The sequence below is a fragment of the Anomaloglossus baeobatrachus genome, chromosome 4, assembly GCF_048569485.1.
Source record: "Anomaloglossus baeobatrachus isolate aAnoBae1 chromosome 4, aAnoBae1.hap1, whole genome shotgun sequence".
NCBI classification, from domain to species: domain Eukaryota; kingdom Metazoa; phylum Chordata; class Amphibia; order Anura; family Aromobatidae; genus Anomaloglossus; species Anomaloglossus baeobatrachus.
In genome coordinates, this window is record NC_134356.1 from 224,139,956 (window position 1) to 224,154,102 (window position 14,147).

General features: G+C 39.3%; 1 protein-coding gene across 3 annotated transcripts in view; it reads left to right on the top strand.

Annotated features, from left to right (window-relative positions):
* The window catches only part of ANO4 (anoctamin 4), a 481,162-nt gene that overhangs the window by 430,644 nt on the left and 36,371 nt on the right, over positions 1 to 14,147 (top strand). For all 3 annotated transcript variants that reach the window (XM_075344688.1, XM_075344690.1, XM_075344689.1), the window contains one exon: positions 10,843 to 11,007. In XM_075344688.1, the coding sequence (XP_075200803.1) occupies positions 10,843 to 11,007 (165 nt within the window). The remainder of the gene's footprint in view (positions 1 to 10,842; positions 11,008 to 14,147) is intronic.

Consider the following 14,147-nt stretch of genomic DNA (forward strand, 5'->3'; position numbering starts at 1 on the left):
ACGCTGCCAGTGCCAGCTCCTGCTCCCTGCACACGCTAAGTTAAGCGGTGTGAGCTGGTAACTAAGGTAAACATCGGGTAACCATACCCGATGTTTACCTTAGTTACCAGTGTCCGCAGCTTCCAGACGCCGGCTCCGTGCAAGCGCAGCGTCGCTTGCACGTCGCTGCTGGCTGGGGGCTGGTCACTGGTCGCTGGTGAGATCTGCCTGTTTGACAGCTCACCAGCGACCATGTAGCGAAGCAGCAGCGATCCTGACTAGGTCAGATCGCTGGTCGGATCGCTGCTGCATCGCTAAAGTGTGAAGGTACCCTTAGCCATCAGAGGAGACAATGTGAAAAGAGCTGCTGACCAGAATTTTGTCATTGAGAGATCTTGTCATACTGTGAAAACAAATAACATCAATCATTTCCCCCTTTCCTCATTACTGCCATCAATTCATTAGTCAGCATATAGGGTTAGATAGGCTAGTTATTTAATATAGTATAGTTGATAAGATAAATTAGATTATTGATAATAAATTCATATATTTTTTTTTCTTACCATGAAAATAAATTATTAATTTAGCAATAAATATATTAAACATAAACATTAAAATAAATTGTTCTCAATTGTTTTACCAATCAATTATTAGTAGCTCCATCAATTATTTGATTAGCTAATCAATTAGTTATGTTAATCAATTATTTAGTTGCGTTAATTACATTTTTGTAATAATATACACATATAAATACTATATACAATACTATATACAGTATAGTGTATATATAGTTTGATAAGAGCATATACTATGCTACAATATAACTAAAACCGTAGAGTGTACATATATATATATATATATATATATATATATATATATATATATATATATATATATAAAATAAGTAATAAAATGGCATGTCAGCTTTATACTGCAGAGGAAGAATTTGCCCTTTTATGTTCTGACAGCGAAGAAAAGTAATGTCAAATGACGATGATGATTTTGAGGGCTTTAGTCATAGCGACAGTGATAGCTCAGAAATGAGCAGTCTTTCTGGTCCATCCTAAAAAATGACAAGGGCTAATACAAGAGAGGCAAATGGCGCTACTGGAAAAACGTCTCCAAATCAGGGAACAATGTCTAGTACAAGTGAAGTCCCTGGTACTAGTGAATTGGCGGATTCCAGTGTGCAAAGTGTTTAGCCACTCGATGTAGCATTTGCCAGATGGGAGGATTCGGTTTCGGGTACCTCATTCATGCCTGATTTTACTGCTATCCCTGGTATAAATTGGAGGTGGAAGATTTTGGACCAGTTATTTTTTTAATTTGTGCATGACAGATAGGTTGCTAGAGGTTATTATTATCCTCCAAACAAATTTATACGCTTCCCAATTTTTCAATCAGAATCCGCGATCCTATTATGCTAGATCAAATTTGTGGACACCAACTAATGTTCCTGAAATTAAAAAAAAATTAGGGCTTACATTTTCCATGGGGATTGTTAAAAACACGAGCATTCAGGCTTGCTGGTCCAACCGCCGTGTTTTCTGTTTTTCTTCCTAAGACCCGCTATGAAATGCTCATGAGAATTTGCCATTTTCATGACAATAGTCAATGCCTGCCCAGAAATGTCCCAGAACATGACTATATAAAATCAGATCCATCATGGAAGAGTTGACAGAAATGTTCTTAAGGCTCTATACCACAACACAAAATATTTTAATCAAATAGTCCCTTGTAAAATTCAAAGGGAGACTTACAAAAAATGGGCATTTACGTGTTTCAGGTGGCCATATATAATTATTTTGTGTTATATTCAGATACTTTCCTTGATTGTCAGGAAAAGGTAAATGAAAATTTCGTTTCTGCACATGTTGGGCGCTCATCTGTTAGAATCTGAAAATGTCAAAAGACTCACTGAGACTTTACTGCAGTCATTCCAGCAACAGAAGCAAAAAATAACCTCCAGAGAAGATGTTGTGTATGTACTAAGATAGGAATGATGCATGATACCCTCTATTATTGCCCACAATTGCCCATCATCATTACCAGCCTTATGCCTCACTGACTGCTTTAAAATCTTCCACACAGAACTAAGCTTTTAAACTGCATTACTTTATTCCATTTTGTCATTCAGGCATACGGTTTATTTAGAGAATGACACATTCAAGGAGAGTTGGCATAGCAATTTTCAGGGTTAATGTCTCCAGAGACATAAGCTAGGCACAATATATTGGGCACTACTATGGCATAGTTAACATTTTTGCTCTAAAACATCCACACGGTGCTTGTTTCTGGAAATCATCGATGGAGTGAAAATCATCACTATACCCAAAGATAAATTACCAAGGGTGTGTAATGTTCAAAAAGGATCACTTCAGGTGGATCTCTGCTATTCTTGTAATTATGCAACAAAGGAAAAAGAGGCGATCAGACATTCTTAATGCAAAAGAGTAACATTTATTATACAAGGTGAAAAGGTGGGGGTAATGTAACAACACAATAGTCGAAAAGAAAGACATAAAATTCCCACATAGATGATATATGTATCAAATGTCAAAAATTTACCTGAAAATTAATGCAATATAACAACCATATACAACAGTCAATGAATATGGCAAAAATAGAAGTAATGCGGCAAATACAGTTTAAGATATATATAAACAGCCTATTGTGGCCACAAAGAGGCTGTATGGACAGCAAGGAATGGTGGTGTAATATCAATATTTCAGAAATAAAGACCACATCTCAAGTGTGGTGTATATAGTCAGGGGCTAACTATCAATATTACATGTTATAAGGGCATGTAACTAACATAGATACAAAATGCATATGAAAAAGACTGTGGTAAATAGAGACATCAAATAGCCATAAATAGCCAATGTATTTCTACACAATAGTGCACCACAGTCCAAAGATAATGTATATATAGGATCTGGTGGAAAAGACCGAATAGGAAACAAGAGCGATGTCCCCTGATTCAAAAACAATCAGAATTAGCTTATCACAAAGATTTGAGCAATAGAGGAGTGAACAAAAACCACACTATCCTATGCTGTAGCTGTATTACCTGTATTGATTGGGAATGGTGTCCACCCAATGGCTGTTTCGGCATTAGCCTTCGTTACTTAGTGACATTTGGTATCTATGTTAGTTACATGCCCTTATAACATATAATATTGATAATAAATGTTACTCGTTGTATTAAGGATGTCTGATCGCCTCTTTTTCCTTTGTCGCGTTGTAGTTCTGTGATTTTCCTTTTGTCCATTCTTTCTTTCTAGCAAAATATATCTATTTTGATGATTGGCCATATTTGGCAATATGATGCATTTGCTTTTGTTGAAAATAGTTTTTCATCTTCTTGCACTTAGAGAGAGGGGAGCCAGCACGATCTGAAAATGGCATGCATCATATAAATAGTGCAAATTCACAGATTTATTCCAACTGTACTGTAATATAAATCAGATTTTTAGCAAATAATTGATCAATTCTTTGAGCCACCCCTGCCAACGTCACGGCAAATCTCAATAGGGGGGTCCTACTCTATATTCTGTATTTCATGTGCCATGCGGCCTCCTAGATAAAGTTAAAAGCAGAACCATAATGGAGCACACATACCTGTAACCTGTATATATAACCGCTTCTATGTTGCAAAAGAGGCAATTGTGGATAGAGGCCAGCCCAGGTCCCAGCATGTGGAGCAAGCTCTACACATAACAGGACTATATCAGAACTGACCCTCCCAGTGCCAGACAGCAACCATTGATAAAGGCGGACCAGATCCAAGTATGGTGCTTAATTAGCAATGCCTGTGGAAAGGGTGAGGCAACTGAATGTGTACAGATCGTGCTGGCTCCTTTTTATCTTCTTGCACTTAGCAGCTCTGCACATGGATTCCCCAAACTATTCTAGGAAAATGTGTGCTCTAATTGACAAATAGTGCTCCTTCCCTTCCGAGCCCTGCCATATGACCCAGCAGTAGTTTTCCACCACTTGTGGTACATTCACATGTTGGGAAAAAAATTGCACAACAAATTTTGTGGTCCATTTTCTCTACTTAACCTTGTAAAAATTAAACATTTGGGGCAAAAGCTACATTATTGTGGGAAATTTTCAGTTTTTCATTTTCACAGTTCAACGTTGTAAAATTCTGTGAAGCATCTATGGGCTCAAAGTGCTCAATAATAGTGAGAGGCGGACGCGGAATGTAAAAGTCCGGATCCACAAAGTTTCAAACATACCCAAGTACCGGGCCCGGGTTCACAGTTCACGGGGAACTCCTGATAATGATCCGGATCTGGCAATCTGGGAAAGAAATAAAAAAAAATGAAAAATTAAGAAAATAAGAATAAAGCAAGCGTATTAAACTTACCGGTATCCATGTGGATGTAAATGCTTCCGAGCCACTCATTCTACTTCCAGGGCCACTCATTATTGCTCAATCATACACACTGCTTTAACCGCCCACCGGCAGTCCTGGTGTCTGTGATTGGTTTCAGTCAGATGCACCCCCAGCCTATGTGACAGCATGTCTGACTGCAAGTAAATAAATTGTTGTATCATAATATGATACCCAGCACGGATAAAGCATACTGCTACAGGCTGCAGCCCCCAACCATGTGCTTATCTTGGCTGTGCATCAAAATAAGAGGACCAACATGAGGCTTTTTTAAATCATTTAAATAAATAGTTTTAAAAAATGGTCTGCGGTTCCCCCCAAATTTGATACTCAGCCATGATAAAGCCGACAGCTGGGGGCTGGTATTCTCAGGCTAGGGAGACCCATACTTATTGGGCCCCTGCAGACTAAAAATAGCAGCCTGCAGCTGCCCCGGAATTGTGTCATCCATTAGATGTGACAATTCCAGATTTTCCCAATTGCCCTGATGCAGGTTAATAAAAGGTTAATAACAGCTCACAGCTGCCACTAAGCTCTAGATTAGTAATAGGGAGGGTCTACTAATCTGTAAGTGAAAAGAAATAAACACAAACACCGAAAAACTCCTTTATTTGAAATAAAATACAAAAACAACTCCACCCTCTTTTACCCCTTTATTAACTCCAAAAACACCCAGGTCCGACAAATCTACATAAGGTCAAACAACTATTCCAGCTCTGCTACATCTGAAGTGACAGCGAGCGGCCATAGAACATGCTCGCCCGCTGTGAGCTTCAGGCAGAGACTGTGCTGCATGATGAGCGGTGATGTCCCTCAGGTTATTTGCGGTCAGAGTTGGCTCTCCACCTGCAATCGCAGGTAACCTGACCTAAAGTGACCTCAAAAACTCACAGACCTGCCTCTTCTGGTAGAAAATTAATTTTGTTGGCCAAGAGATGCAGATTTGGTGCTGACATTTCTACAACATATCTTTCAACTATCATATCAATCTACACCTTTAAAAAAAATGCATAACTATCACACGCCTTATGATGCAGTAGTGATGCATTTCTTTGTCAGGAGGTGTAGATTGGTTGCTGGAATATGGTGTAAAAAAAATCAGCACCAAATCTGCATCTCTTCACCCAAAAATACAAAAAAATCTGGTTTTGACGCCATTTCAGCTCAGTTTTCTGCCAGGAGGTGCAAATTTGGTGCTGAAATCTGGTGCAGACATTTCAGTATCAAATTTGCACCTTCTGGCAGAAGACTGCACCGCAATGGCATTTTTTGGGCAAAAGATGCAAATTTGATGCTGAAATTGTTAAACCATATTGCTTAACTAAATCTATACCGCCTGGCAAAATGACTCAGCAAAATTTCAGTTTTCTACAAGGAGATAAAGGTCTAAACTCTGTGACCGCAAGTGAGCTGACATCACTGAGTTTACTGAGGTCACCTGAGGTCAGGCTTCCTGCAATCACAGGTGGAGGACAGTGGAAATCTCCAGCTGGGACTGCAAATATCCTGAATGATGTCACCGCTCATTGCGTTCATTCTCTCCCCAAAGTTCACAGTGGGCAGGCATGTTTTGTGCCCGCTCACTTTCACTTCAATTGTAGCAGACCTGTAATCATCGTGGGACCTCATGTAGGTTATGTTGGTCCTGGTTGTTTTGGGGGTTAATAAAGGGGTGCAAAAGGATGGGGGGTTTTATATGTTCTTTCAAATAAAGGAATTTTTTCTCTGTTTGTGTTTATTTCTTTTCACTTACAGTTTAGTAATAAAGGGGTCTCAGACGTCTCCCATTACAAATCTAGGGCTTAGTGGCAGCTGTGAGCTGTTATTAACCATTATTTCCTCGAGTGCCACCACACCAGGACAATCAGAAAGAAGTGGGTAAAGTTCTGGGATTGTCACATCTAATGGATGCGACAATCCTGGGTGGCTACAGGCTGTTATTTTTAGGCTGGGGGGCTCAATAAGCATGGGTTTCTCCAGCCTGAGAATACCAGCTCCCAGCTGTCAGCTTTATTGTGTCTGGGTAGCAAAAGTAAGGGGACCGCACACAATTTTTAAAATTATTCATTTAAATAACTTTAAAAAAAAAGCCCCATGGGGTTCTTCTTATTTTGGTACACAGTTAAGGTAAGCAATTAATTTGGGGCTGAAGCCTGTAGCCATATGCTTTATCTGTGCTGGGTATTACAATATGGGGGACCATATGGCATTTGTTTTATTAATTTTTTTATTTATTTTTATACCACAATATAGAGCCGCAGACAGGGTCTGTGATTGCACGTAGTAAGACATGCTGTGACACAGGCAGGGGGCGCATCTGACTGCAACCAATCACAGATGCCATGACTGCCAGTGGATGGGGAAAGCAGTGCATGTGGATGAGCGGCCATGGAAGTAGAATGAGCAGCTTTGGAAGCAGGTACAGCTGTGTCGGAGACCGGTAAGTATAACGTGCTTGCTCCAGTCCCCCTATCCCTTCTACTACAATTTTAAAGTGCCAGATTCTGGTGACCATAGAATTAATTGCGTACCAGTGTTCAGCTAGGAACAATTCCGGGCCAGTACTGTTTTTTGGGGGGGTTTAACCTAGTTAGACCCGCTGATCCCAGTTATCTGCGAGTCCACGTATCACTACTCACTACACATCTAAATAAATTCCTTGAGGGGTATATTTTCCAAAATGGAGTCACTGGAGGAGGAGCTCTAATATTTAGGAACATGTGGGGCTTTCCAAAGGCGTCATGGCGTCTGCTATCTATTCCAGCCAATTTTGCACTCCAAAAGTCACGTGGCACTTGTTCCCTTCCGAGTCCTGCCGAGCACCCAAACAGTAGCTTTCACACACATGTGGGATATGAGTGTACTCTTAAGAAATTGCACAGTCCATTTCATCCAGTTACCCTTGTACAAGTAAAATGTTTGATGCTAAAGCATCATTTTTGTGGGTAAAATGTTTGGTTTTTTTTTATTTTCACAGCTCAACGTTATAAAATTCTGAGAAGCTCCTAGGAGTTCAACATGTTCACCACAGTTAAATTGCATGAGGGGTATAGTTTACAAAATGTGATCATATGTGGGGATTTCCACTGTTTAGGTAAATCAGGAGTTCTTCAAATATGACATAGTGTCCACTATCTATTCAAGCCAACTTTGCACTACAAAAGTCAAATGTTGCTCCTTCCCTTCTGAGCCCTGCCGTGTGCCCAAGCAGTAGTTTTCCATTATATATTGGGTATCATTGTACTCAGGAGAAATTGCACAACAAATTCTATGGTCCATTTTCTCCTGTTACCCTTTAAAATATTTGATGCTAAAGCAATATTTTTGTGGGAAAAATGTGTTTTCTTTATTTTCACTGCTCAACGTTATAAAATTTTGTGAAGCACCAGTTGGTTCAAGGTGCTCCCCAAACATCTAGATAAATTCCTTGAGGGGTCTAGTTTCCAAAATGGGGTCACTTGTGGGGGGTTTCCACTGTGTAGGCACCTCAGAGGCTCTGAAAATGAGACATGGCATCCGCTATCTATTCCAGACAATTTTACACTCTAAAAGTCAAATACGGCTCCTTCTCTTCTGAGCCATGCACCCAAAAAGTAGTTTTCCACCACATGTCAAGTATCAACATAGTCAAGACAAATTGCATAACAAATGTTCTGGTCCATATTCTTCTGTTACCCTTGTGAATATGCAGAATTTGGGGCTAAATTAACATTTTTGTTAGAAAAAGAAAAATGTTATTTTTTTTGCTTCCACATTTCTTTAGTTCCTGAGAAGCACCAGAAGGGTTAATAAGGTTGTTAGATGTGGTTTTAAGCACTTTGAGGGGGGTAGTTAATAATGGTGTTACTTTTTTGTATTTTCTGTCACAAAGGCCTCTGAAAGTCTCTTCAAATTTGATGTGGCCCCTAAGAAAATGGTTTTGCAAAATTTGGTGGAAAAAAATGAGCTCTGAAGGGGAAGTTTTCTCTTTATGGAGAGTGACACACCAGGTCTGGCATGCCAATATGAGAAGACTTAAACATCTTGCATAATCCCTTGAAAAACTGAATATGCAAATTGCCTCTTCAGAGAGGAAGAGTACTTGAACTCTAGTGCCACCTATTCGAAGAAGCAATCCTAAAAGTCAATAACAACTTGGAAAAATGAGAAATTGTTGATAAACTTTTAAACTTCTTGACAAAAAATAATTATATTTCAAAAATGTTGCTGCTGTAAAGTAGAAATGTGGTAAATGTTATTTATTAACCATTTTCTGTGATAAAACTCTTTGGTTTAAGGACATAAAAATTCAAAGTTAGAAAATTGCAAAATTTTAGCCAAAGTTCTGATTTCATACCAAATAAACGCAAAAAAATATTGTTCTAAATTTATTACTAACATGAAGTACAATTATTCATGAAAAAACAGTCTCCGAAGCACTGGGATCCATTGACGCGTTCCTGAGTTATTACCTCATAAAGTGTCACAGGTCAGAATTGAAAAAATTGGCCCGGGTCAAGATGGCAAAAATTTGGCTCTCGTATAAAAGGGTTAATTGCCTAATCCTGCTATAATCAATAATTACTCTGTATTTGTGCTTTTAGTTTTCAGTCTTTGGATACGAATTTTTGTTTGCTTGAATATGGCAACAAGTGGTGGTAGCAAACAACGAAATTATGTGTTATTCTCAGTAATGCAGTGGTTTTATCAGCATTTAAGATGAACTTAAAGTCACCATGTAACCCTAGCCTAAATACTATTTATTATGAACTGAGGTTCTTCTACTTGTATTAGTTTTTCAACATTTTTTAATATCCTTGACTTCAGTTTACGTTATAGTTGTACGTTTTCTATGTTTTTTGGCCATTTCAAACAAAACTTTAATTAAAATATGACCTTCCTTATACACTGCTTATTTATATATTGATATAATTCTTTGATTAATGACCTAAACTTTGTATATAGGCTCTACTTCCCCTCTCCTGTTTTTTAAGGTACTTAACATTACCAGTGCTGTTTGGGTTCTGTTATCCATTCCATGGGCAAGAAGTGGGACCCAAAGTCTCATATGTTAAATTAGCAATAGTCTGGAGATCAGTGGGAGACCAATTGGTTACATACTAGGTGATCATTAATTTATTACCCAATTACTTAATTACCCAATAATAGCTGCTTTTGCAGTGAAAGAACAGTAGGTATGAGGTCCCAGAAGCTCTTTGCTATGAGTATCAGTCTTCTGATATCTGCTTCCAGGATAACTGCGGAAGCATCAGGAGACTAATACAGCACAGAGCTTCTGAGACCTCAAGCCCCCTCTTCTCAGACTGTAGACATATCAGGAGATTGATAGAGCATGGAGCTTCTGGGATGTCACGCCTGCTCTTCTCAGACTGTAGAAGTATCGGGAGACTAATACAGCACGGAGCTTCTGGGATGTCATGCCGACTCCTCTTAGACTGTGGAAGTATCAGGAGACTGATACAGCACAGAGCTTCTGGGATGTCATCCCCACACTTCTCAGACTGTGGAAGTATCAGGAGATTGATACAGCACAGAGCTTCTGGGATGTCCCGCCCGCTGTTCTCAGACTGTGGAAGTATCAGGAGACTGATACAGGCCAGAGCTTCTGGGATGTCATCCCCAATCTTCTCAGACTGTGGAAGTATCAGGAGATTGATACAGCACAAAGCTTCTGGGATGTCACACCCGCTGTTCTCAGACTGTGGAAGTATCAGGAGACTGATACAGGCCAGAGCTTCTGGGATGTCACACCCGCTCTTCTCAGACTGCGGAAGTATCAGGAGACTGATACAGCCCAGAGCTTCTGGGATGTCATCCCCACTCTTCTCAGACTGTGGAAGTATCAGGAGATTGATACAGCACAGAGCTTCTGGGATGTCACGCCCGCTGTTCTCAGACTGTGGAAGTATCAGGAGACTGATACAGGCCAGAGATTCTGGGATGTCACACCCGCTCTTCTCAAACTGCGGAAGTATCAGGAGACTGATAAAGCAGGGAGCTGCACAATGATGTGAGACATAACTTCCCAGACAGGAGGGGTGAGGGGTGAGGAGCAGCTACTATATAACTGAATTATAAGTGTTTTAAAGATAATAGAAGTGTACTAATTATCTCAGCTTTATAGTGTAGGATTGCAGGGACAGTACAACATTATTTTATCTCTCCGAAGTACCCCATTAAGACCCAAGTGATAAATGTAGTTAGAGGAAATCTCCTTTAAGTTCTGATAATATTTTTCACTTCCGAGCAGTGTCATGGTCATTTAGTTTGGCAGATATATCACTATATGATAGGAATCTGCATTATAGGCAAATGGCTTTTGATGGCTCTTATTATGCCTCATGGGACTACTGGGAAAAGTTTTTTTCTGTCTGGTGAGAAGTAGTATTCCCATTTAATAGTGCCAGTATTGAAAGCATAATTCTATTTCTGATGCAAGCTTATCTTCTTTCTCTTTTTAGATATGTGTGGTAATTGCTGCTGTTTTCGGCATTGTTATATATCGTGTTGTGACTGTCAGTACATTTGCTGCCTTTAAATGGGCCTTAATCAGGAATAATTCTCAGGTTGCTACCACAGGGACTGCAGTGTGCATCAACTTCTGTATCATAATGCTTCTGAATGTGGTAAGACGAGATTTTTACTATTTCATGTTTTCCTTGTTCCTTTCTAAAATGTGAGCATGTCACAAAACAATTTCATCACACTATAATTTGGAAATATCAGGATTTGATTAAATAATGCAGTTCTACTTCTTCCATTTGCTAGCTCTAATTTTCAGATGCCTCTAAGTAAGTGGAGACTAGCTGCTATAATGTCTTCTATACACAGCACAAAGAAAAAAAATGGATTCCTGCTCTTCTTTTCTATGTCAAGCAGAAAAGGAACAACAACAGCATGGAGGAGATTATACAGCAGTACTGAGCTGTTTGGCTGTGAATCCAGCTCTAAAGTGACTGCCTTGTATCTTTCTGTGCTGAGTGCTCCTCCCTCCTCCTTCCTCTTCCTTTTATTGGTTGTGTAACCTGACACCTCAGTGAGCTGGCTCATAAGTGGAGAAAAAAGCAGATTTTACTGAGAAAATGTATTACAATGTTTCTTATATTTGCTAGTACTATTGATGTTCAGTTTGGTCCAGAAATATTTGGACAGTGACTGTATCTTTGTGATTTGGCCCCTGCATGCTTCTATGTTTTATTTAAAATGAAACAACTGAGATGTAATTGAATTGCAGACAATTTCAGGTTTAATTAAAGGGGTTAAAAAATATTCCATGAAACGTTTAGGAATTACAACCATTTTTCTGCAAAGACTCCTCATTTCAGACGCTCAAAAGTAATTGGACAAATTTACTTTACCATAAATAAAATGTCCATTTTAACTCTTTGTAGAGAATCTTTTACAAGCAGTGACTGCCTGACGTCTGGAAGCCATGGACATCACTAAACAAAGGATCTCCTCCTTTGCATTGCTTTGCCAGGCCTTTACTGCAGCTGGCTTCAGGTGTTGCTTGTTTGTGGGTCTTTCTGCCATAACTTTTGTCCTAAGCATGTGAAATGCATGCTCGCTGGGGTTCCGATTTCGTGATTGACTTGGCCATTGGAAAATATTTTACTTCTATGCCTTAAAAAACTCTTGAGTTGCTTTCGCAGTACATTTTGGGTCATTGTCCATCTGTACGGTGAATCGCCATGCAATCAACCTTGTTGCATTTCATGATATATGAGCACAAAGTATAGCCCTGTACACTTCAGAATTCATCCGGCTGCTTCTGTCTTCAGTCATATCATCAATAAACCCTAGTGACCCAGTGGCATTGGAAGCCATGTATGCCCTGCCATCAAACTGCCTCCACCATAGTTTACAGTGGATGTGGTGTGCTTTGGATCATGTGCCGCTCCAAGCCTTCTGCATACTTTCTTCTATCCATCATTTTAGTACAGGTTAATCTTTGTTTCATCTGTCCATAGAATGCTTTTCCAGAACTGGGCTGGCTTCTTTAGATGCTTTTTGACAAAGTCTAATCTGGCCTTTCTATTTTTAAAGATGATTAATGGTTTGCACCTTGTGGTGAACCCTTTGTATTTGCTCTCATGAAGTCGTCTCTTTGTGGTAGACTTAGATACTGAAACACTTCCTGGAGAGTGTTCTTCACTTGGGTGGATGTTGTGAAGTAGTTTTTCCTTCACTAAGGAAAGGATTCTTTGATCAACCACCATTATTATCTTCCATCCACATCCAGGCCTCTTTGAGTTCCCAAGCTCTCCAGTGTGCTCATTTTTTCCCTAGTATATACCATAATCTTGATTTGGCCAACCCTAACATTGCTGCTTTCTCTCTGATGGATTTTTTTTTTTGTAGCCTAATGTTGGTCTGTTTTTCTTCCATTGAGAGCTCCTTTAACTGTATGTTGTGGGTTCACAACAACAGCTTCTAAATACAAATGTTACACCTGGAATCAGCTCCAGACCATTTAACTGCTTAATTGAGGATAGAGTAATCAGGGAATAGTCTATGCATCCCATTATAGAGCTTTTTTTAGATAATTGTCCAATTACTTTTGGGAAGATGCAACTATATGTTATTGAGCTGAAATGCCTTAACCCTTACCCCAAATAAGATGTGAATACCCTCAAATTAAAGCTGAGAATATGCACTTAAAAAATGCATATCTATTACATAACTGCATATTGAATATATTTTGGTAAACAGGTAAAAATGGAAAAATGTGTGTCACTGTTCAAATATTTATGGACCTAACTGTATGCAAAGTTTGCTGAATCCACATTGGCCATATAAAGAGGGGATGTCAATTGCTCCAAAAAATTGAGTTTAATACTTTGTAAAAAAATGCCTGAGCTTCCATGATACTGCTGTTTGTTTTGCGCCATTTCACTGCTATTCACATTTGTTGCTTTTGGACCTCATTATGTGAAGTATTTGCTTGTAGTTCAACAAGGCAAACAAGGCATTTCATCCCAGTTTTCTTGGGGTGGCAAGCACTTTTACCCTTCCCAGATGCTGTCAATCATAGAACAGCTGCCGAGCTGTGAGTTGCAGAATCTGGGAGGGAGGTGTGAAAGCTTCCAAAAAAAAGAACTCTAAAGAATCACCCAGTTGAGCTACAAGCAGAGATTTCACATACTGCGCTCCAAAAGCAACAAATGTGAATATCTCTGAAATGGAGTGACACAGAACAAAATGGAGAAAGAGACAAAATCTAGAGAGCTCAGGAGTTGTTATACAGTATTTACTCTTATTTTTAGCAAATATGAGGTCCTCTTTGAGGACGTCAGTGTGCCTTGTACTGACTGAACTGCATCCCACGCATTCCTTCCTGCTCCACTGCGTCTTCTCCATACATCATTCCACCCACACTGTCACGCACATCCCTACATCCCTTCTACTAGGTCTCTGTATTATATTGTTTAAGCTTTTAGATGCTATTATACCTTATGTATACGCCAATATTCTGGTATCAGTTACAATAAAATACATAAATGCCATTGTTTAAAATTGTTAATAGAAATAATTATGACACATTTCAATGCAATGAATAAAGGCAAGCATAGTATAAACGTTTCTGAAAGTACCACTTGATCTAGATCTAAGCAGAGCTTTTCGAGTTGTGATCTCTGGGACTGCACTTGGTGAACTCTTGATTTGCCTGTATTGTGGCAAGACAATGTAAAGGCCCCTTTACACACTGAAACTTTCTAGCGATCCCACCAGCGATCCCAACCTGGCCGGGATCGCTACAAAGTCT